A 25,054-nucleotide genomic window follows, 5' to 3' on the forward strand; every position below is an offset into this window, starting at 1 on the left:
ATTTCTGCTGCAGTGTTTGTGCAATGAACGCTACTAACAGTGCCAGACTTTCCTCCAGCGGCGTATGGAGACGGATTTTCGGCCTGTTTCTTTTATTTCGCTTTTTTGGTATCGGCTTTCCTGACACATATCTCGACGCTGGGAGGGTGTTTTGGGTTCCAAGCAGCCCATGGCCTGCTCCTGGTTGTACAAACCCCTGGAGTGGGGATGCCGTGGGATCGTTGGGATGCACTGAAAGGATAATATTTCAGAGCAGTCTCCAAACAAAAAGCTGCAGCTGTGCCTCTGCCCAGGCACCTCCTGGCATTATGAGTGCAATTTTACCCTGGGGAAAAATTGAGTCTTTCTTCTGATTTGGAAGCTCCAAGTGTGACACAAGTGAGATCCCTGGAACCACAAGAACTCGCTCTTTTCATAAAGTTAGCAAAAAAGTCTACACAGATACAAACACGTGCAATACAGTGTGTTTGTAGGTATCTTTTACAGTGTATGATCAGTGTGTACCTATATTTGCACAGGGCCATGAAAATTGTATTTGCCTCCTGAATCACGGAAATATGCAGTATTTTTCATGGATGCTGAACTACTCCAGCATTATGGAACTGAGAGACTCTGCAGGCTGAAATTCTCTCCAGTTCACTGGTTTTCTCATTCCCCTGACGCTTCAGTTGCACAGGGTTTTTCCAACAGAGATCTGCCAGCAGTCCTGTGTTAGAGCTGATCTTAATGGCACTTTTGGGGAAGAAAAAAGAGAAGATTCGTTTGTGTGGCCTGGAGCTGTTTTTGTTGGCACTGAGATCTGATTCTGTTTGAGGAGAGCAGCTGAGACAGGAAAGGCAGCTCCTGACTTTCATTTTCCACCTGTGGCTGGGGAGGGATGGAACACACACACTGCCTCACGCACCACTCCGGGAGCTGGAACACCTCTCTAAGTACCATAAATATGCAAAGTAATGTTTTAACTTACCCCTCTGGTCAAAGTTCCAAGCAGAAAGAAATAAGGTGCAGTGGTTTGATGATTGAGATATTTTCATTGGACAAAAGATAAAAAGGAGAGGGAAATGAGGGGGGGGAAAAAAAGTGAGGCAGACAGTGTAAGATCTTGAGCTGCAAATGTTCAGGGCTTAGGTGAATCCAGCTGAGTCGGTGACATCATCCAGAACTTTCTCTCCTCTGATGCCGTTCAGCAAAGCACAAAACACCCTGCTTTGCTCTTTGGAGAGAGCAGGCTTCACGGGCATTGGCATTAACAGGAGGTGCAAAGGTAGTTAAGGAGGGGAATATCTCAGACCCAGAAATATTGAATACTGGAATAAGGCTGGAACATTGAACACGGAATGCATCTCTCTTGAATGCAGTTTGCACAGAGGTGTCCATTCAGGACTGTAGTGTAGATCTTTCAGAATCAAACTCTTACGATGCTAAACCCAAGCACAGGAACCAACAAAAGCGTGTTGGATTTCACTCCTAGAATGGATCATCTCAACAGACTGAACTAAAAGACTTTGCTTTATTTCAGTCTTTATGTCAGCCAAAAGAAAAGCATCTGTTTCACCTAAAGGCAGCAAAAATGCAGACCCGCAGCTGGGTGTGTCTTTTTTCCTTGAACTCTCCAGACTGGTTGCCCATGGCTGGTTAGCACAGGTGAGTCAGATGGAATGGCATCCACATTATCAGAGCCCTGCAGAACTTATCTCCACGGCCCTCTAATGCACATTAAACTTCTGTCACACAGGTGACATTTCTTCATGAAATCAAACAATTCATTAGTGTTGCTATAAACGTTTTATTATGTCTATAGGCAATCCACTCTGACCAAGCATATCACTGAAGGGAAGTGCTACCCGTGAACCCACAGACTGTCCTCTACAGCTCCCACAACTGAGTCTGGAGCTGCAACTGCTCTGCTGGGCTAAAGCACCAGCAAACTGTTAGAGCATTTCTTCAATGCTGAACAAAACTGCAGTACTGGACAATAGATTTTAGATTGCCCAACATCTATTTAGATAACTTACTCTTACAACCAATAAAATAAATAAAAAAGAAAAATAAAAATGAGGCAGCCCATGTTCTTGCAGATAATTCCTGGGCATAGTCCAGGGGTGGAGGATGCCGAGGTCACTCCCAACTGATGCCCTGAGGAGTCCCTCACCCTCCAACTCGGCTGGGGCCTCACCCTCCCCTCACTGCCGTGGCTGCAGCTTCAGGGCTCCCTCTGGCATTTTCCAGTGATTGACACAACCAGTCAAGATACATTTCATGGAAAAAATGTACTGAACCAAAACCAGGAGCAAACCCCACCTCTGATGTGAATCTATCCTGATCCTAGCAAGTATTCTTGCAAATATTCTGGCTTTTTGGGGAGGACAGAAGTATATATAAAATGATAAGACCAGAGAAATTCTCAGTGAACAATTGAGGGATGAGAATAAAAAGAACACTAAGAAAATTCAGCCTTGCACACATCGGGTTTGCACAATGCCGCTGCTCCTTGCCTCCTCTTGCATACATTTTGGGTGCTTCTGCTGAATAGTCTAGAGGAAAATAATTGCTGGAGGTTCAGCTTGAACAAAAGCAGCAGAGCCATACCATAAGGCAAATGTCTGACCTAAGCGTAATGCTCACCTTAATTCAGATCACTTCTTTTTTCATTTGCTCACTAAGTGGAAAAATAGAACCTCCAAATGATGTTTAGAAAAAATATCACCAAGGTAACATGGAAACTAATTTTAATACTGAGAAGACAAAGCATAATGTTTGCTCTTAAACAGACTGCCACACAATCCTGCAGAGATCTAGGCAGTGAGACATAGAGCCAAGGGATATAAGAATAGCAGGATCTCTTAGGTACTCCTCTTACAATCTAAAGGTGTAGACTCTGCTTTACTAAAATGAGGAATTCTTATTCAGCCTGAATAATTTCAATGGATGAAAGACAAGTCACCCTGAGTCTCTGTAATGACACACCAAATGTCATGGCCAGTGTACTTTGGTTTCACATCTCATAAAGGTTTTTTTATTACAAGTTACGCCCAAAGACGTTCAAGGTCCAAAGACTCTCCACAGCATCCTCCTAGAAAAAAAAAGAAATCCTACCCTGGACACTGTTTGCTTTGGTTTGCAAGCTGCGTTTCTAGAACAGCCAAGTACAACAGTTGAACTCTTTGCCTTGAGCCAAGACCAGTTAGACTAATCCCTAGCACAGTAACTTGAAAACTTGGCAGTACCAATTCCCTAATATACTGGATATTCCCTAAAACCCAACTATTCTTGGTTGGGTGCTCTCAGAAAGCTGAAGGTGCCTCCAGTACACAGTTCAATACCTCCAAACCTCTGTGCCTCACCAATTTCCTTTGCCCCAAGGTGGGACATCAGTACATACAGCAGCTGCTCTCACTAATACAAGCCATGTGTGTTCATTGCTCTACCTGACAACATCAGTAACACACATAAGCACTGTCAGTGCAAAGCCCCAGGAGCTGCACCTCCACACTGGCCCAACACATACCTGCCACCCGCACTCCTGCAGCACTAACAGCCTCTCAGCAATCAGGTTCTTCCCTTGCTTTACAAATTCTCCATCCACTTTCTCTATCAAAGGTACAGCACAGTTAGCCCAGGAGCCTCCTCCACACGATCAGCAGTAGGACTGTTGAGTCTCCTCATGCCATGGAAAGGCAGCTGGTTTCCTGTCAATGACCACAGTCCCTGGGTCAGGGACAAATCCCCCAGCATGGCACTTGCTAGCTGGTGGTCTCTGATGAGGCAGGAGGGAAACTTGTTTTGCTTCAACTTCAGCCACACAGGAGGGCTAGAGGCTCGTTGTGCTGGAAGCTGGAACTCAACACGTCCTGTAACTCTATGGACCTCAGCACATCACATGTGAAACACAGTGGGCTGCGAAGGTTTCCAATATTCTCATTCCTCCTACCTCACTTAAGGACAAAGAAATACCCTTCCCACTCAATCTCAGCTGTACTGAATGCTCAAATTCCACTTGCAAGGGTTTTCTAATACCAGACGAATGCATATTCAATCCAAGCTGATGGCAACAGCCTCCACTCTTCACTGGCAGTGCAGATGTTGGTTTGTGCTTACTATGCATTGAATTCACATGGTAGTACAGCTGCCTCCTTTCTAATAATTTATACACTGTTCTAGACTGTCCTGAGGCCCAGGTTATTGCTTACTCAACAGAAATATAAATATTTTAAGTCTTTTGTCACATACAGGCAACGCTCATTTTAAATTCATCCGCTGCACAGAGAGCTAAGAACCTACTCATTTGTTCCAAAGGGCTCAAGAGAGAATTGGCTGTAGGTACATGGTTATAAATGATTCAAGAGATCATTTTTTGTTTATCTGTTATACAAAATGACAAAGCAATCAAACTACCCAGGGAGTGTTCCTCAAACACAGACGAACAGACGAGAACCCCTTCTAATTATGGGGGGTGGGAGCAATATTCTGTGTGCTCTTTGTGCTGATACGAGTGACACTCTGCGTCAACATAGGTGGGGTTTCCAGTCACTGTGCTTCCTCTTGGACCCGTATAAAGGTGCACAGTACACACTCAGTTCCTCACTTCCCTCTCTACCTGTGCTGATTTACCTGCTTCAGTCCAGAAGACAAAGAGCACAAATGGCATTCTCCACCCGCAGCATCCAGTGGAGTACAAGCAGCCGTGTGCAGCCCTCTGCACCCAGTGTCAGTGGTCTGGCCTCCAGGAAAATGTCCATCCAGAAGATCCAGGCACCCAGTGTCTACGGGGGAGCCGGGGGCTTTGGCACCCGCATATCGACCAGCAGCAGCTCCAGTCAAGGCCTCGGAGGGAGCTTCCAGCTCAGCATCACTGGGAACGATGTGCTGCTCGCTGGCAACGAGAAATCAACGATGCAAAACCTGAACGATCGCTTGGCTGCGTACCTGGAGAGGGTGCGCTCCCTGGAGAAGTCAAATTCCCTGCTTGAGATGCAGATCAGGGAATGGTATGAAAAGAACACCGTAAGCGTAGGGCAGGACTACAGCTCCTACTTCAAAACAATTGAAGAACTCCGAAATAAGGTAGGAGATCACAGAGCTCTCCATAAGTATAGGGATTGCAATTATCAGTGAGTTAGAGAATAATCTGTTGTAGAAAATGTGCTTTCCCAATTTGTAATTGACCTATCTGGGAAGAAAAAGTTTATTTTTGACCAGCTACAAACTAGAGACAGATTTTAGGTCGTTTGTAATAGCAGATATATGCCTGCAATTGTGAGTAATCTCATACCTGAAAAATCTGTGACTCAAAATTAACTAGTTCTATGATACTTGCCTTAGGTGGCTTTAATTAGAGAAAGTACTAATATCAACATATTTAAATATAGTTTAGCAACAGCTATTTCAAAGTGTTTTTTTAGAAAAGAAGGGCAAACACTCAGAAAAAAAATTAAAGACCACAATTTAAATAGTAAATTACCACTGGAAACAATGAAATATTCCCAACAATCAACTGACAGGTTTGTCAAATCATGTTTCCAAAACTTCCTTCAGTCTTTTCCCTTTTATTTTTTATTAGTTCTACTTCCCAATATTTAAAAGCAGATCCCTTCAAAGAGCAGTTCATCCCAACTATTTGATACACTTATGTCATGGCAGGACAATTTGTCTTCTGGACATCCCTAATTCCTTTCATGCACTTCAGATGGAACTTAACTTAAAGCCAGCTGACCAACAGACAGCTGAAGTGAAGGAGGATGAAGCCCACTGACAGCATTCATTCCCAGGAAAGGATCAAGTGTGAATTTCTGTGCCAAGTTTCATTGCTTGTCCACCATTCCTTTTAGATTGCTGCTGCCCAGATGGAAAATTCCAGGCTTGTCCTGCAGATCGACAATGCCAAGCTGGCTGCTGATGACTTTAGGCTGAAGTAAGTTCTATGATTTTATATCAATTTTCTTTCATGATCCTCTTATTTAGGGGAGTTTTCACTTATTGGAATCGGTGCCAAGAAGTGAACATTTTCCAACTTTAATGAAAATTTCCCAATGACTGTGGTAGTTAGTAACATTTACTCCAAACTGTTGCATTTCAACAATGACAAAAGGCACTGTATTGTACAGGTTTGAGAATGAACACCTGCTCAGGCAGACTGTGGAGAGCGACATCAATGGACTGATGCGTGTCCGTGACGACCTGACTCTGACGAAAGCTGACCTGGAGTCCCAGATTGAGAATATAACCGAGGAACTCGTTTTCCTCAGGAAGAACCATGAGGAGGTGAGAGCAGCTGACCACTGCCAGGGAGAGGGATTTGGAGTGGCAAACACAAACAACCTCACTAGGAAGCATTTCTATCCTTCCTGGAAGCAGTATAACCATGCGTGGTCCTAAGGGACATTCAAGCTGTCAGGGATCAAAGGCTGAGCACTCCTCCATTACAGGAATGAAGGAGTGAAGGTTTTTTCTGAGAAAAATTTACAGTTCAGGAATTGCTACCCTAAAAAGTGTACAAATGGGAGCCATGACTTCTGCCCTCATTCCACAGGTCTGGTTCAAGGAAATCATTTTTATGGTACATTTATCTATGATATAACATTTATTGCTATAACAGAAGTAAACTGTTCTAAGATGAGGTGCACTAAACAGTATTTACAAGGTGATTAAGTTGCCTCGCCCCAGGATACTATTAAAGATTATTCCTATGTGTGGAGATGTTGAGTTTGTGTCCAATGCCCAGGAGTGACAGCTCCCTGCAGCTGGTGCTAACTCTGTCCCCATTGCTGCAGGACTGTGACAGGCTGCGCAGGGAGGTGAGCGGCTCTGTGAACGTGGCGGTGGATGCTGCTCCTGGCATTGATCTCGCAGCTATTATGGAAAACATGAGAAAGCAATATGAAGAAATGGCAGAAAAGAACCGCCAAGAAGCCAAAGAACATTTTGAAAAGCAGGTAAAGTCAACTGCTTAAACACCAGCAAGAACTTCAGTCATGCCTGGCTGCAGCTCACAGTCCCTCCATTCCTCATTCCAGACAGCAGAACTGAACCAGGAAGTTGCCCTCAATGTTGAACAGCTTCAGGTCCAAAGGAAAGAGATCACGGAACGGAGACAGGTCTTCCAGACACTGGAGCTGGAATTACAGTCCCTGCTGACCATGGTAAATAACAGAAAGCAAAATAAGGACTGTGGGTAGCAGAGAGTCACACAGATAAATAAAGAAATTAGGGGCTTTACAATCAAAATGTTATTTTAACAGAAAAATGTATCCTCTAAATAATATGTCACTGTTCTTCCCATGGACTATAGAAACAGACCCTGGAAGGCTCTGTGGCTGAAACAGAAGCACGGTACAGTCTCCAGCTTGACCAGATACAGGGAGCAATTTCCCGTCTGGAAGCTCAGCTGAGGCAGCTCCGAGCTGACATGGAGGCTCAGAACAATGATTACAGCATCCTGCTGGATGTCAAGACTCGCTTGGAGATGGAGATCGCCACGTACCGCAGGCTGCTGGAGGGAGAGGAAAGCGGGTGAGTGCACACATGGCTTTGTGTGCTGGTTTGGGTTTTGTGTCAAAACTGCCTCTCTCCAACTGCTTTGGGGTGGGGAAGCCCATTGCCCAGTTCTCAGCCACAGAATCAGAGCAGGCTGCTGTTCAGGCTGGGCTGCTGAAGCTGCTGTGGAATTTTGAGGTGGGCTCTCCCAGCCTACAGACTGTGTGAGCTCCCTCTGTGAGCTGGGGAGTTGGGTAGATGTTCACGGGCCAGGAACAGCAGTAATGCAGTTTCCAATCAACTTACCCATGTGGGCTAAGCAGAGTGGAACTTCTCCCAGATTCACCTGTTCAGCTGTTCTGCCTCAGGAACTAGATCAGGTGTACCTGCATGAGCCTAAGTCCTGGCATTGCAGAGAGGAGTCTGCAGATTAACTGCACCTACAGCTTATGCCTAGCAAGTTTCACTTTAACTGAGAGAACTTGTTTTACTGAGTTATCTCCTGATTAAATGTCTTGATGAAAGGGGATTAGCTGTCCTGATCAAATACATGGGAAATGCACAAAGATGTTACTTCAATATATGAGTTGCTAAATATTTACATTTTCTAATTTATAATTTGAACAGGCAAATAGAAATGACGCTAACAGAAGCTGAAAAAGGTATGTCCCGCCAACTTCTTTTTGTTTTGATGGCTGCCTATTGAAATGTTATGGAATAAAGTAGCCTGATATAAAATAACAGCTTCAGAGCAAATAATCAGCCAGTGGAATCTCACATCAAGAAAGCAATTAACTGTACTGTTACCCTATGGGGACTGTACAATCCTGGGTTTATACACACAATTCAGGCACCCAGTGTAAAATCACGGCACACTTCACCCATTCTGTGATTCTGTGGGTCCTCAGAGAGCCATGAGAACAACAGAGAGTTACTGAATTCCCCTCTGGAGATCTGCAGAAGCATCTGCTTCTCCCTGCTGGTTGCACAGGGACACTGAGGTTCCCAAGTAACATCTCCAGGTTTATAGCAAAAATTTCCAAGGTTTTAGATATACAAGTCTGTGCTAAACTGAAGCAAAACTATCAAAAGCACTAGAGAGTTATTGAACCCAGTGTCCACTACAGTCTATGGGCAATATACTCAATATCCAAAAGAGGAGAAGCCACACCCTGCACACAGCAAAAGCTTACTTCAGGAACCTGTGGATTGAAGATGGTTTTTGGTATTTCCTCATCGACTGCTACTACTGCAGCAATATTACTCTGTCAATGTAGATTGCAGTAAATTACTTCTTTTTTCAATTTCCTTTACAGAATCAAGTAAATTCAAGAAGATCAAGACAATAGTTGAGGAGGTGGTCGATGGCAAGATTGTCTCCTCTGAGGTCAGAGAGGTAGAAGAGAAGATGTAAATGGCACCAGCAGAAAAGATGCCTCTGAGGTCTCTGGAACTGATGCCAAAACTGAAATGTTTATAAAGAATCTGATCTAATTCACCCTAAACCCCAGAAGGATTAAAAATGCCAAAATATCAAATCTTTTGTTGTTGCTGTTGCTGTTTCTGTGGGGGAGCGTTAATGAAAATCTGTAAGTCACAACATAGAAGGCTTTGGGTTTACTTACAGAGCAACTAAGTACCTTGAAGAAAAAAAATCAAATCAGCCTGGTATGAACATATAGTTGCTTCCAACACATTAAGACATCAGTTCAGCAGACCTTTTCTGAATGTGAATTCCCACTAAAACATAAAGCAGCTTCAATTCATTAAAGACTGATTTTCAAATAAATAAGAAGTGTCAGTTTGCTTTTCATAATATATTAACATGAAAAAAAATTGAAGAAGCCTATTTGATATTTTTCACGTTCTATGAATGATTATGTCACCAGAGACTACAGCAAGCCAAGATATTTTATCAATAAGAATACATTTGAAATGATCTCCCTCTCTCTCAAACCTTTCTGTACCAATAATGTTCCCTGTCCCACAGAGAGGCCCCTGTGCCACACCTGGATTTTCAGTCCCAGGAGTTTACATTTTCCTCTTGAGAACATAAACACACAAAGCTCTTCCCTATGAAACCTCACCTGTCCAGAGGTATGTACTGTACATAAACAGCTGCCAAAGAACTAATCATCTGCTTTCACTGCCCCAAGTCAGTGAGACCAGGCTATCAGTGCATTTCCACAGAAATGCTCTACTTACACCTTTGATCTTCCGCTCTTTTCTGCCCCAAAAGCACCCCATGCTCCTGGGTGTGGATAAATCAAAAATTAACACATTTCAGTTGACAAATCCAATGATATAATTAAGCCAGGACAAAGGAAAAACAATTTTCCATTTATCAAAATAACTTCAAAAGAAAAATATACTGGCTTAGGAGGGTTCCTATGCCCAAACCTGCACCCAGAAGCGCTACATTTGATCTTTAGATTTGTATTATAAAAGGCACCAAATACAGAAATCAGATTTCTTATTTTGAGATAACAGCAAACTATTTAGCAGACACAATGGTGAGTTCCCAGCTCCAAAGTACAAACTCTTACATGCTATAGACTATACGCTATTGACTATAGGCATATCACTCTGAGGTATTTCAAGGATGAAAGGGTTAGGGCATAAACGCAATTCCAAATCCTATTTATATAAGTATATTTATATCTTCATATTAATGATCACCCTGCAGCTCACTGAACATTCATGTGCCCTTGGACACCTGATGGTCACTTTTCTTACTTCCTGTCAAGCATCCAGGAGCACTAATCCAGCAGAGGCTCCTGCCAGAAGAGCATAATGAAAAGAAAGACATTCCTGCCACACAGGCTGAGAAGCAGGGATCAAAGGGATCACTCTGCTGATTTAGCAAACTCCTGTAAGAACAGCCCCAAATGCAGGAAGCACCGAATTGGCAATGACAAAACAATTATTTAGGAGGGATTTAAATGTGAAAAGAACTTTTTGTGCTCCATTGCACATGGCAGAGCACAATCGTGATGCCTCAGCTCCACTCCACCCATTTCCCCTCATACAAATACCTGGAGGGCACCAGATTTCCACTCCCATTGGCAATTTCTGTTGGCACATATCGTTTCAGTTGGTCAGAACACACTAAACTGACATCCCCTCCAAAGAGGAGGGAGAGAGAGAGTGAAAGCTCTCCCCAGGAGGTGGGGACTCCTCCTGGAACACCCACTGCTGTCCCTCTATAAAGCTGCCCCTGCTCGTGCTCTGCCCTGCTCCCTGTAGTATCCTCCACGGGGCACATCCGAGCACCTCGAGCACCATGGCGCTTTCCGTGCGCACAAGTGGCGGGTCCCGGCCCTTCTCCTCTCGGAGCGGATTTGGAGGGGGATCTCTGAGGATGTCCAGCTCCAGTGGTGGAGGAGGCTTTGGTGGCAGTGGGCTGGGATTTGGTGGGGGGTCTGGTGGCGGGTTTGGTGCAGCTTCTCTGATGGGTTCAAGCTCTGGTTTCGGTGGGGGCTTTGGGGGCAGCTCAGGTGCAGGATTTGGGAGCAGCTTAAGCAGTGGCTTTGGGGGAAGCTTTGGAGGTGGTTTGGGTGGTAGCTATGGAAGTGGCTTAGGCAGTGGGTTTGGGGGAGGTTTGGGAAGTGGTTTTGGCAGCAGTTCAGGTGCTGGTTTTGGAAGTGGCTTTGGTGGTGGCTCAGGGACTGGTTTTGGAGGTGGGTTTGGCCCTGCTTGTGCTGGTGATGGTGGCATTCTTTCTGGCTCAAAAAAAGAGACAATGCAGAACCTCAATGACCGTCTGGCTGCGTATCTGGACAAAGTGAGATCTCTGGAGGATGCCAACACCGAGCTGGAGCGCAAAATCCGTGAGTGGTATGAGAAAAGTGGCCCTGGCACTGCCACCCCTGGATCTGGGAATGACTACAGTAAATTCTACCCCCTCATTGAAGATCTTCGAAACAAGGTAGCAAAGCAATGTATTTAATGTATCTTTATATTTGTAACTCACTTAATAGTATGAAATCAAATGAAAATACCAAGAGTACATTTATCCTCTGGTACTGACACTTGCAGTGACTTCTGTCACCTTGCACAGGTGACATGTGCTGAATTTTTCCTGCACATCAAAGCAGTTCTGTAGCTGTGTCACACAGTGATTTGTCTAATCTGAATAAAGGAGAAGGCAGTGATGGAATGCAGTTCTACAAACCCTTGTAGAACACAAAGTTTAAAGCCATTACAAAGCCATGACGCCTTTGGGCTGTAACATCATTCTCCAAACACTGTTTGTATTCTAGATCATCAATGCAACCATCGACAACGCGAGGATCATTCTGCAGGTCGATAATGCCAGACTGGCTGCTGATGACTTCAGACTGAAGTAAGGTTTTCTTAATGCTACAAAAACTCCTACTAATATCTTAAGGAAGAAGTTCTTTTGTATTAAAAATCTCTTTCCGTGTAGAACGCTGTAATATAATTATTAAACAATATTATAATAATTATGCCTATTAAGTTCTCATATTAAAGCTAAAATGAAACACATTAACAGTTTGAATTTTACCTCACTGGCCATGTAAAAAATAAGATTTAATCCCTTTATGCATAGATATGAGAATGAAGTGGCTCTTCGGCAGAGTGTGGAGGCCGATATCAATGGCCTGCGCAGAGTCCTGGATGAGCTGACCATGACCAGGGCAGATCTGGAGATGCAGATTGAAAGCCTGAATGAAGAACTGGCTTATCTCAAGAAGAATCATGAAGAGGTTATTTTTTCCTTTGTGAATTCATAACAAGACCCATGAAATTGTGAAACATTAAATGGTATTTAAGCTCCCACTTATTTAAGCCAGTGGGAGTTCCTGGGTTTCATTATAGGTTCTGTTTGCTGTTATTTTTTGAGTTTGTTAAGTGAAAGAGTGTGAGAAACAAGCTACAGATCCTTGTTGAAACAGAGTTTACATCACAGATATTTCTTTATATTTTGGTAGAACTATTTTGTATTTATTAACAGAACCTTGTCTTTATTTTCAATCTCTACAGGAACTTCAGGGCATCCAAAGCAGTGAATTTGGCCAAGTCAGTGTGGAAATGGATGCTGCTCCAGGGACTGACCTGACCAAGCTTCTGAATGATATGAGGGGACAATATGAAGTCATTGCCGACCAAAACCGTAAAGAGGCCGAGGCGTGGTTCAATGAAAAAGTAACAACCAGAGAGAGCAAACTCGGCAAAATGCATGGGAAAATGAGTTCAATACTTGGACCAGTAAAATTACATCCCATTCTTCTTTGTCATTTCAGAGCGGGGAGCTGAAAAGGGAAATCTCCACCAATACTGAGCAGCTCCAGTCAGGAAAGAGCGAGATCACAGATTTAAAACGGACTCTCCAGAGCCTGGAAATAGAGCTGCAGTCTCAGCTCGCCATGGTACGTTCTAGGAAGCTGCTGACTGCTCAGAGCCAATTTGGCAACTTCAGAAGTCTTTTTAGACCTAATCCTACTCCATAGAATTGAGGATTTGCATTTATTTCTGATTAAATCCCGTATTCTTTTAGTTCCTAAATAGCAGTCATATATCTAACTGGATTGCAAAGAGCATGTCACAAAGCAGGTGAGTTTTTACATCACATTTAGCAAAGTGACAAGGGACAGTTTTCAAACTGGTGTTTTCAAAAAGAAAATAAAACCTAAGTAATGTAGCTGTGTTCACTCCCTTAAACTACTTCAGCTGGTTTTGTAAAGAGATTTTTTCCTTAACCAGAGATTATTTAATATCCTTACACAGAAAAAATCCCTGGAAGACACTTTAGCAGAAACGGAAAGCGGTTACTGCGCTCAGCTGTCACAAATCCAAATGCAGATTGGGAACCTGGAGTCCCAGCTTTTCCAGGTCAGGGCTGACATGGAGCGCCAGAACGCCGAGTACCAACAGCTCCTAGACATCAAGACTCGTCTGGAAATGGAGATTGAAACCTACCGGCGCCTGCTGGATGGCGAGTTTGTGTAAGGAACTGATTAACACAAAATATCTCCTTGGGTTTATTTTCTGGAGCAAAATCCTTTCCAGGAAAAATAGAGGTAAAATAAGTGGAACATTGTCCAAGCGACAGTAAGGCACATACAGTGATCTGAAATATCACTGTGACTGAGGAGAGTGAGCCATTCTGCTCACTATTTAAATAATCTATCAGTTACCATGAAAAGGGAATTTATCCTGATCCTATCGAACATCCTGCAATAGTACATGTCTCTGATTCCCTTTTAGGGGTGGTGGACAGGCAGTTACATTTGAAAGCTCATCCCTGACAGGGTCCAAATCTCAAACACAATCACTGGACTCTTCTCAAGGTAAGGTAGAACTTGACTGAATGAAATTTTGTTTCTAAAGTCATTCTTATAAATCAAATAATACATGTTATCCTGTTTACCTACATCATAAAGTTCATTAAAATCAGAAGACAATTGAAAAGGAAAAGGGGGTACCTGGTCATGCGCTGCTTTGGTTTATCATTTTTAACACATTGGTAAATATTTCTTGTTTTGTTCGTGATGTTTAGATCCAACCAAAACTAGAAAGATCAAGACAATTGTCGAAGAAGTGGTAGATGGAAAAGTTGTTGCATCCCATGTTAAGGAAGTTGAAGAGAAGATATGAAGCACAATCTGATGTGGCAAAGAATCCATTTGCTCCAAGCAAAAATGGATAAATAATTTTATCCATACATCTTTTGTATGAAGTGATAAAACGTTTGGCATTGTACTAAGAATCTTTAAGATAAGACAAAGTCGGCACTTTCATTCCTTGCAGACATGCAATGTATTTCCTGCTTCACTCTATCAGCATTACCTGCATGATTTCCACAGTGTTCTTTAAAAATATCACCAAATCTCTGTTCAATAACCAGAAAAATGAAGCACACATTTAATCAGATTCGCCTTTTTATGATCTTTAGTAATTAATAGATAAATAATTTTGTTGTTCTAACCTCATTTTCCAGTTTTCATCCCTAATAAAAAGTACTCAACAAGCTTTAAGGTATTAGTGTCCCTTTATTCTCCACGACCTACTCTAGCTGTGTGGTGAGCCAGCAATAGAATATAAACATTGAAAGCAGCTAGAATTCAAAATGTCCTAAGTCCTAGGAAAGATGCAATTGTTACACCAACCTACTTTTAGCCTTAGGAATTTCACTGTCCTGTGTTCCCTTTACACCTGAAAAAAAAGATAGAAAAAGAAAGCATTGGTTTATACCATCCCAAGTGCAATACTTTGTGTTAGTCTGGTGGATTCCTAATAGTTTTGTTATGTAACTGTTCTCATCCCATCAATGACAAACACTGACAATATTTTGGGTTTAGAACTACACAGAAGGATAACTGAGACACTTGTAGAAAAGAGAGTGGACAACAAAACCTTTCCATCTCAGTCCTGGTCAACTGGAAGACAGTCAGCTAAGAAAAATAAAATCCAAACACAGGATCCTTTCACATGCGCCAACAGACACAGCCAAGAACAGGGAAGCCTTTTTACACCAGGAGACTCTGAAGTGGTACAGTACTTTGACCTCTAAAAAGATGTGTGCCTTGTGAAAGTTTACTGCCAGTTTTATAATTTCATTGATGTATATTCTCATTTAGAGCCTAAAACGCATTTCTCTCTTTGCTAAATTTTAAATTTCTGTTGAAATCAGCAAATTTTTTACTGCCTATGTGATATTGTGCACAACTGAAAAAAAATTGAATAAGCAAGAGGTAAAATGAAATAGGTAAGAGCCATTCTTAGCAGACAAGATCATCGGGATCACACAGTGCTCCAGTGAGCAGGAAATGAAGAAGCACAGCACACCAGACAACCTGTGCTGGACCTGTGGGAGCTGTCAGGAAAGGGGTAAGAACCCCACAGACATTGCATGTTGTGTGTACTGAGCACACCAACACCTGGAACAGGTACAGAAACACCGGCAGAGACAACCCAGACCATTTTCCTGACAGCAGTGATGTGTCTGAAGGGTATATTCACCAGAACTTTGCCCTCTGCAGAAGAGGAGCCAAAGCCTTTACCACAAGTTGCATCAGCACTGCTCACCACCACTGGTTCCTCTCCCTCCTTGTGTGTTTCTGTCCATAAAAGAGGATGCTCATGAGCCCAGCTCGTTTCTGACACGGGACAGTCCTCAACACTGGGTCAGGTCAAACATCTCACTGAGGCTTCATCTCACTGAGCCTTCAAATACCTTCAGGGATGGAAATTCTGTGCCATCCCTAACAACGGTGGAGGCACCTGCCAGAGGCAATGCCAGTAACCCAGCTGTGCAGCTGAGAGGCTCTGTCCTTCCATGTCCTCTTGCCAGAGCACTTCATGCTGGGCAGCTGCAACTTTACCCTTTTCTTTCTCTTACCTTCACATTTGTGAGGTTATAAAGCCCCACAGTTACAGCGTAACAAAAACATTAAGACATTGGTATATTCATTTCGGCACATAATTTAGCAATAGTTATTTTAGGACTATCCTTTGCTGCATTAACGTGCTGGGCTGACGGGCTCTGAGCCCCCCGCGCTCCCCGAAATGGGCCGCTGCCGCTTTAACGGCCCCGCGGCCGCAGCCCCGCGCCGCCGGCAGCGGAGCCGGGAGCCGGGGAGGATGGGAGGAGGAGGAGGAGGAGGATGGAGCCGGCTCGGCTCCGCCGAGAGATCAGGGCAAAGTATGAATCGCTCATCACCCGAAATCAGATAAAGACCGTCAGCTCAGCAAGGACGCAGGTAATGCCTCCTCACAGCCACACACCTTGCAGAGTACGGAGCCATTCCCTGGCCGTACAGTTCCTCCCGCAGCCTCTATGAGGTACAGTAATTCCTTTCAATGCAGCAGATTTTCGGGGAAGGGATGTGGATTTTACCGCAGTAAGATGTGAACCAGAAGAATCGGAAATAGATTCTGTTAAGGGTATAGATTCACGCTGAACGAATGCTGTGTAATTCATCAGGATGCTTTTCTGTCCCTGCAGCCGGGCTATTGCTGGGATTTCAGGGATGATGACATAGGCTGTATGAGGGTAACCTCTAGCTCCATGTAGTTATCTCAGAGGAAAAAAGAATCCTGAAGAGAATCCTTTTATATACAGCAATCTTTGCCATTTTTAGCCCTCTAGTAAAGTACACTGTACCTTTGCAGGAACTATTTTCTATTGCTCACAGTAAAAACTGTTTTGCTCTTCAGCAAATATCAGTTGTTCTCTCATACAGCTTGATTAAATGTTACCAACACACAGTGCTGCTGTTAGGGATTTACATACAAAGAGCTCTAAACCCAACTGAAATCAACTGGCAAAAGAATTTTGAGCCATCAAATGTAAAGAAAATCAGGGGGGAATCAGGTATTTTGTCACCTTGTACTCAGGTATTGCAGGAATCCCAGAGGTTTGTTTTAAGGACAGGCCAGACGCTGCTGCAGCCTGGCTGATCCACCAGCAGTGCCAGACACAGCAGCTGCACACCCGACAGGGAAGCCAAGTTTATCTTTGTGTTGGCACAAAGCAGCCAATGCACATCGGTTTGATCCTGTCACACAAATTCTGCAGTACCCAGGCAAGAAAGGGGAAGCAAACAGCATTGGGGGTTCACTTGTGGATGAGACAGATCTAGATTTTTCATAATTTAAAAAATTATCACCTGGTAAAGTTGCAATAGGTGAGAATGTACAGGGGAACAAAACCCTTATTTTTTCTTAGTTCATAAGATCTGAATTAAAGAGATTCGTTTCTTAGAGTCAATGTCATCATAGGAACCTGCATAAAGCAGTAAAATATGCAAAAGAGCAAGTGCTCTTTCAAGGGCTTACAACTTGCAGGGAAACTCAGAATCAAAAAATAAAAATAACTTCTCTAAGCCAAACAATCATTCTGGAAGTTACATGCAGGAACATCCTATTGAAATCAAAGATAAGTCTAAATCTAAAATGACCCCACACATGATCAGGAGTGGTTTTAAAAAACTACTTTAAACAGAATAAAAGGGAAAAAAAAAACCAAAACCCTGAAACCAAAAATGCACTAAAATCAAAGTACTTTATTCAAACTTGGAAGTTTGCACCATCTGCACATCCTCTAAGCCCCTTTAATCCAGAAGTGAGTAAGGTCTCAATACAACTGGGTAATTTGCATGAGAATTCCTCTAGGACAAAGGTGCCAGGGACAGAGATGTGGCCAAACACTTCCCGTCAAACACAGCGGTTTAAGGGCTCTCCCTCCACAAAATACAGAAAATATTAACTCCTCACTGTGAGCTTTCACACATTTATACAACTCTAACAAAAACTCCAACCAGACATTTTTATGTGCCAATTTATTATCGTTATGTGAATACTTTTAATATTGTTGTCTTTTGTATGTCCCCTGTAGTTAGAAGAAGGTACAAGTAAAAGAATGGACAAAAATGCAGAAGCACTAAAGGCAGCCAGAGCAGAACTGTGTGAAGCCCGGCGGCAGTGGCACCACATGCAGATCGAAATTGAGTCTCTCCATGCTGTGGTAAGAGCCAGAAATGAAACTGGAAATCTCACAGAGAAAAAGAAGTCTTGTCTTTGATGTAAACTATCCCACAGTCAATTTCTGTGGCAGCCACCACACAGCAGAAATCTGTCACAGGAACGCTCAGCTTTGGGGGACTCAAGCTCCTCACAGAGCCCTCGCTCACACACACTGACCCAGCACGTTCTGGAGCAGGATCTGCCACTGCAGACACACACGGTGTCCTGTTTTCACACCTCCCAAGCACATATTTGCATGATACTCCCCCACCAAGTTCCTGGTCATTCTGCCCTACCAATTCACAGGATGTTTATGACCTTTTTTTAATATGTGGACCAGATTTATCAATTCATTCACAATAAAATGTCAGCCATTTGCTCAATTCAGCAGTGCAGAAAAGCTCCAAGAGCACACAGACACTCCATGCCGCACTGAGCTGGACATTGTTTAACAGTAAAATCAGAAATCTGTAAACTCAAGGCAGTGGATTGCTGTGCGTGGCTACACTTTCATCTGATCTTAAATTACCACAGATTTCACTGGAAAATTTTTTGGCCAAAGTATTATCTTGAAAGCTTTACTCCTGTCTTTAAAGAATAATATTACAAGAACTGATGTAAAAATACTGAGTTTGTTAATGAAACCATGTATGTGTGTACCATCTTTACACACAAACTTTCCAAATCTTAAAATATGACCTAAATTTCACAGGAAAAGGGTTTGGAACGTTCACTGCGGGCCACGGAGCAGCAGTATCACATGCAGCTACAAAATTTGGAAGGTGAGATTGAATGCTTGGAGAAAGAGTTGTTGGAAGTGAGAAGGGGAATTGAGAAACAGCTTCGAGAGCACGAAATTCTCCTGAACACGAGGATGAAGCTGGAGGAGGAGATAGCGACGTATCGCAGTCTGTTGGAGCAAGAAGAGAGCAGGTACCCGCTGCTTAGAGAAAAAGGCCTCAATTTTGTCTTCCACTTCTGAAGGTCTCAAATAATCAAAATTGTACATACATGAACTAAACATTAAAAAAAATCACAGTATAAAATCTTAGAAAAGGTTTCATCATAAGGTACCTTCACTGACTGCGGAGTTTCTGGCGCTCAGTGTCTCGCAGACGTTGCAGAGCAGCTCAGTCACTGCAGCCTCACTCGAGGCACTGTGGCTCACTGGGGCCCTGTGACTCCTCAGGTCTCAGAGCCTTCAGGGCAGGTCCACACACATGAAGTGCTGAGCAAGGAGTCAACGTCTCAGACCAGCACAGACCCCTGCAGGAAACTGCACAGACATTGTCGGTAACTTCCTCCAGTTCTGGGCTCAGAATAAGAAATCCCAACAAATAGTTACTACTGATAGCATAGGGTTAAAATGTTTCTAAAATCATGAGAACTGTACGCAATAGATTCAGGGGAGGCAGAAAAAAAGGTTGGGCCTCGGCAGGCCTGGGAAGGGAATCGAAACTACATAGGCCCTGGAAACAAAGGTTAAGTTTTGTCTTTACTAGATCATGTACAGAAGAAACTGCACCTGCATAATGATCAAATGATATGATTGTTAAATGTAAGGATTGTTCGGTACTTGAATATGATTATTGTTTAAGAATCATGAGAAATAATGTTTGGGGGGCCTAATGAAAACGACAAGTTTTCATACAATAGAACAATATGAGTTTAATAATTAATATGTAGTTATATAATGAAAGAGTATAAAAACATGTCCATTTGGAATCCATGTCAGAGTCAGATTTGGGTCTGTATCCTGTACCCCAGAGCTCTTCAATAAAAGCACCTGCATATAATCATTCTGTGATTGTGTGTTTCAACGCTAACACCACGATCAAACAGAACTTCTCATGATTCTCACATTTTTAAATTCCTCACAGCTGTTCATATGACAAGTTAGGAATTAAAGTAATTCAATACTAATAGATGCCTGTAAATTTTTTTTCAGGTTCCGTTGCTCAATACCTGCCCAAAAGGATGACAAAAAGCCCAGCACTAGCAAGATCACCTTTACGCTGCCTTCAGGTGAGTTTCAGACATCTCCTTAAGGGATTTTGGCCCTAATTGTTCACAAGTACTAACAAATTCCTGAATATTAAAAAAGGACCTTTTCCAATGTATGGGAAATGCCTCCAGGTTCTGGGTACTGCCCTTGCCCTTCTGCATGCTCACTGTATACCTGCATATTCTTTTACAGAGGGTGTAAAGAAGCACAAACCAAAGAAGGTGGAACTGATGACAAAACAAGCAATCCTAGATGGAAATATCATGAAGGAAAGTGCTGAAGCTCATGGCACTGTACAGTAAGATAAACAGGAATTTCACGAAATAACAATTGGAAACAAAGGGTGGAGGTTATGTTTCAGTAGCTTTGAATTTTCCGTTATTTGGTATCTGTTATATCATGCCCACAAAGCCCAAGAGCTTCAGAAGCACAGTGAGAGCTCCTGAAGGTGCACTGAATGGCATTGTTTAACAACACATTACATTTAAAAGTTCTTTTTATTAGCCTTGGCTTCATAAGCAAACAATACCATGCTGGTGCTTCTGATTTGTAATTTCTATTTCTGCTAAGAATGAAACTATGAATAATTCATCTCACTAAGGCTGAAAGCAAAGAGCCCAGACCACATTTGGGAAGTCCCTCTAGGGCATATTTATGCACATAAATTCAGGCTCAGCTGCTCCAACTTGCTCCTTGGAAACTCCTACGTTTCCCCAAACAGGGGAGGGAGAGCCTGACTCCCAACTAGGCATGTGAAAGTCTGTTAGGATGTGTTATTTACCTGAAATTACTTTAGTAGTATTGGATTGCCTCATTTTATTTTTTTTTTTCCTGCTGCTCTTTAAGCTTTTTTTGTAGACTAATTTAATGTTACCTTCAAACACACTGTAGTGGGCCATTCCTAACACTGAATCACAATCAGCTGCTGAAAAAATTAATGCCACCATAAAGCCCACCAGCCACACCCCATAGGTGACATTTGTTTTTGAGCTTTGTTCATCACACACTCAGATCTGCACACAGCTACTTTGCCATGTGCAGTGCACTCAGCTGGGTGAGGCCCCAGAGCCTGACTTTCAGATCTGAATTCTGGCACACACGCAGAGAATTGAACCAACGGGATTTGGGTGCTTCAGTATTCCTGGATCGGCTGGCTTTTCAATTCTCCCTATTTTACTTCTGGCCTTTCTTCTCTTTAATGTAATACAGCTCCACATTCTGAGGTCTGAGTCTAAACTAGATTTTCTCCTCCCTATTCTGAAGGTTTTCAGATGCAGGAATTCTGTCCTGCCCACTACGGTACTGAGGTTTCTTGCAAAATTTTTGAGCTTGGATTCCAAACTTTCTCCTTGGAAACAAACTGCCTGAAGTATTTGGAGCAGTGGTTTTGTAGCCATGTCTACCTAAAAGTACAAAAACAAGAACATAATGAACCCTCACCCTTTATTTAGCTTCTCTGGAGAATGAACCTGTAAAAAAAAGGACACCTCTGGTATCTCAGTACCATAACAAATAACTCAAATCTTTATGATGCCATTTCTCTCTGTTTTAAAAGCGGTTCTGAAGATAGGTAACTAATACAGCCTAAAAAACCCCACAAATACATTTTCTTTATCGTTTCAGGACAGAAAAAGTGGATGAAGTTATTAAGGAATGGGAAGGTTCTTTCTTTAAGGACAACCCTCGCTTAAGGAAAAAGTCCGTTTCCTTGCGCTTTGATCTCCACCTGGCAGCCACAGAGGAAGGGTGTTTGCACACGACAAAGAAAACCCTCCCTGACATTGAAGTCAGGCTGGTGATGAGGAGATCCTGCAGCATCCCATCCATCAAACCTTAACCTCAGCCAGTTCCCTCAAAGGGCATCCACAATGGGCTCCGGAAATAAACTGTCGATGGACTCCCATGGCTGCTGTCTGCTACAACCACAACATCTTACCCAGCACTTGGATCAATACAATCAAACCATAGAAGTCCTTTAAAAGAAAGGGTGAAGAGCAAGGGGGTTCCAATTCCAAGAAACCCAACTTTTACTGCTTTTATACTCTGGGTGCAGCTCTTTCATTTTCTCATTGTTGTTGTTTTGTAGAATTTCACCAAATATTACAGAAATTAAACTAGAACTTTACAGTTTGACATATTCTGCCTTTGTAAAAGAGAACTTGTTTTCTCTTTCCAAAAATGAGAAATGCCTATTTGCTTCTCTTAATTATTCAATATTCCATTCATATAATGACTGGTGAATCCTTGCAATAATTTATATCACAGCTGTCATACTTCTAGAAATATATTTTAAAATAATACTTTTTAACAGCAAAAATTACATACAAAAATACTCTTAAAATACATGAACTATTAACAAAGAGTTTTCTTTTTAAAGTGGCTAGTATTTTTAAATTCCTTTTTTTTCAGGCAACAACTGAGCAAAAATGTCTTTCCTCTACATTCTTAGACATCCATTTTAAAAGTGTTGTTACAATCCAGTAAAATTTTAGCCATATTGTTCAACTGATTTTGAAGCAGTAACTTCCCCTGAAAAATCAATCAGTTTCTTACGTGACCATGCACACCTGTACTAGAAGTCTCTTAGCCAAGGCAAATGAAATTGCTCTCGAACTGTTCAAATGGGAGGAGTCAAACAACCATTTGAATGCTGGTATTGCATTAATTTTGTTTATTGTAACAATGTGCATTACATGCAACAAATTCCTCTTCTGACAAACACTACAGGTAAGTGATGCTGTTGATCCAGTCCATGTGACACATCACACTGTTATGCCAGGGTACAACTGTTACTACTTCAAATTAACTGGGCAAAATAAGGGCTACAAATTCAAAGTACAATTCAACCAGACCCCTTAAGTACCTCCCACTCCTACCCAAAGTAGCTGTGGGCAAACATAAACCCCAAAAGAAACCCTGCACCGAGGAGCAGCCATCCTTCTTTGAAACCCTATGGGACAAATTTCAAACAAAGACTCAAAGAAGATTGTATGAAGACAAAAATGATTGTTTGTGAGGATTCTGAAGAGGATGGATGTCACAGCTCCCACTGGAACACTGGGATTGCTGGGGCTCAGAGTCTGGAAAAGCCACGCACAGGATTTGGTGGATTACAGCAGCATGTAAAGGATTGACTTCAGCGTCAGTATCTGCCTTATTACTTATGGCATGTGTACAAAAGTGATACTGCAGATCCTTTCAGAGTTAATTTATGCTTCTATCCTTTGTTCATGGTAAGAACAATGCATCGATATTGCCCTGTCCTGTCTGTACTGTATCAAACTCGCTAATTATCCTTAACCTGAATCATGAGCTGATGTTGTTACCACTTGAGTACTTGGCATCCTGAATGTATCAGCCTGCTCCAGTATTTTCACTATGCAGCTTTTTTTCTGTGCTTAGACTCTGTACATTTTTCAATACTTGAATTTAGACTAAGTTTTAATGGCTTTAAGGCACTTTAAACAGGGATATGAATTTACCAAAGTAAATGATAGTACTACAATAAAAAAAAAAGGATTAAAATGGGAGTTTGTCCATGCATATTTTGTGTGTGTCAATGTCTTCTCCTTAAGTGGAAAGGAGTAAAAGAGAATGCAAAATAAAAGTTGCAGATAGGAAAATCTGTAGCACTTTAACAAGTGTTTTCTAAGAGCCTCTCTGCTATTAGAAAGACACAAATTCCCTCAGAATCTTTACCATAATATGTGAGTGTCCTCCTGCAACAAAACTTACTCTTTTTTTCCTGGTAAATCCGGTCACCTTGCCTATTTTCTTCACATGTGACTTCCTCATACTGACTTCCATAGCTTCTGCTAGTCTAGGACTAGTTCAAGTGGGCATTCTGGTTTTAACTAAGTTTTCACCCCTTTCAGTAAGTATCTGTTTTTTTCATTATTCACAAATCCCATCTCTTCAAATGTAAAGAACTCTCTTTTGTTCAGTAGTGAACTTCCACAAGTGTAAGTGTTAACTCCACACGGGTAGCAAAATAGTAACCTCTCACCCTCATTTTTAGGCCCCTGTAAAGCTGAATTTAAAAAATGAACACTGAAGCTTAATACTACAACAGAGAATTCTTAATTCCTGTGATTCTAATTAAATCCAGACCAACTGAGCCTCTGCCAACCAGCACCTGCAAACGGCTGATGTAAAAACAAGTTTCATTGTCTCAACCTACTTCCCAGTAAACGTCTGTCCTCATTCCAGAGCTTATGAAACTGCTGGTAATTAAAACAGTTGGGTAAGAATTAGTTTTTACATCCCCCCTGGTGAGCATGATGCAGCAGAAACAATTCCATTAAATCAGTAAAACTACTTATATATTGTACAGGATATTAAAAAGTGTACACTGGCAAAACCTTTCACTATCATAAGATGGAATTGAGGGAAAGAGCACAGGAAGAAAAAAAAAGGGGGAATAAAACAAAGTAGGAAATACACTGGTGGCTTTGAGAACATGTGATTTAGAACTAGTAGTATGGAATGTGAGTTACCATAATCATACTTGAACACCATAATAAACAGTTCGGTTTTAAAAATAAATACATTTAAAATAATTCAAATTTAAAAATGAAAGTTAAATTTTTAAATAATAGATATTTCAAAAATTAAATTTGTAATTTAACAATGAATGCAATTTACACTATCAATAACACCAGGTCATTAATAAACTAGAAGTGAATGTATGAAACTAGGGGAAAACCTGGTCAAAAGCAGGGGGAAAAACAGGTTATTTTTCAGCTCTTACAAGTATTTTCTCACCTTTTCTTGACCTTCTCCTGCCCCAGTGAAGCTGGTGAGCGTATTATGAACGTAGTGTGATGTATTTTGCTGGCTGAGGAGTCTTTACAATGCTTGCTCTAATTTCACATTGAAGTCACAGATTATTCTGATGCATGTCAACAAATGTCCATTGTGGGTACAGTCAGCAGAGTCTAAGCAAATGAGGGCAGAGCTCTTGTCTCTTTATTTGTTCTTAAGTTTATTTAAGCATGAAAACAAATTGAGCCAGGGGAACTGTAGGCATCAAGAAAAATGGACCAAACTTGCAGCAACCCATGTTCAGTTAGTTTTTCTTGTTTT

At 42.0% G+C, this 25,054-nt stretch overlaps 3 protein-coding genes across 4 annotated transcripts; all 3 read left to right on the plus strand.

Moving 5' to 3' along the window:
- The first annotated feature begins 4,610 nt into the window (after window positions 1-4,610).
- LOC136301694 (keratin, type I cytoskeletal 20-like) lies at window positions 4,611-9,235 on the plus strand. Its single transcript, XM_066204819.1, has 8 exons — window positions 4,611-5,064; window positions 5,829-5,911; window positions 6,105-6,261; window positions 6,771-6,932; window positions 7,014-7,139; window positions 7,289-7,509; window positions 8,101-8,135; window positions 8,790-9,235. The coding sequence occupies exons 1-8, from the start codon at window positions 4,642-4,644 to the stop codon at window positions 8,885-8,887; spliced, it is 1,305 nt and encodes a 434-aa protein (XP_066060916.1). The 5' UTR covers window positions 4,611-4,641; the 3' UTR covers window positions 8,888-9,235.
- Window positions 9,236-10,756: 1,521 nt separating this feature from the next.
- LOC136301858 (keratin, type I cytoskeletal 12-like) lies at window positions 10,757-14,452 on the plus strand. The gene is made up of 8 exons (XM_066205082.1): window positions 10,757-11,401; window positions 11,736-11,818; window positions 12,047-12,203; window positions 12,481-12,642; window positions 12,741-12,866; window positions 13,225-13,442; window positions 13,705-13,787; window positions 13,997-14,452. The coding sequence occupies exons 1-8, from the start codon at window positions 10,757-10,759 to the stop codon at window positions 14,092-14,094; spliced, it is 1,572 nt and encodes a 523-aa protein (XP_066061179.1). The 3' UTR covers window positions 14,095-14,452.
- Window positions 14,453-16,103: 1,651 nt separating this feature from the next.
- KRT222 (keratin 222) lies at window positions 16,104-23,519 on the plus strand. Of its 2 annotated transcripts, none has more exons than XM_066205050.1 (6): window positions 16,104-16,199; window positions 17,837-17,965; window positions 18,677-18,897; window positions 19,913-19,989; window positions 20,162-20,267; window positions 21,593-23,519. In XM_066205050.1, the coding sequence occupies exons 1-6, from the start codon at window positions 16,104-16,106 to the stop codon at window positions 21,804-21,806; spliced, it is 843 nt and encodes a 280-aa protein (XP_066061147.1). In that variant the 3' UTR covers window positions 21,807-23,519. The 2 variants fall into 2 exon arrangements, with proteins under 2 accessions (XP_066061147.1, XP_066061148.1); XM_066205051.1 differs by having other exon boundaries at window positions 16,192-16,281; window positions 21,593-23,518.
- The last annotated feature ends 1,535 nt before the right edge of the window (window positions 23,520-25,054 follow it).

The sequence above is a fragment of the Chamaea fasciata genome, unplaced genomic scaffold (genome assembly GCF_029207755.1).
Source record: "Chamaea fasciata isolate MVZ Bird 193981 ecotype frontalis unplaced genomic scaffold, bChaFas1.0.hap1 SCAF_27, whole genome shotgun sequence".
Lineage (NCBI taxonomy): Eukaryota > Metazoa > Chordata > Aves > Passeriformes > Sylviidae > Chamaea > Chamaea fasciata.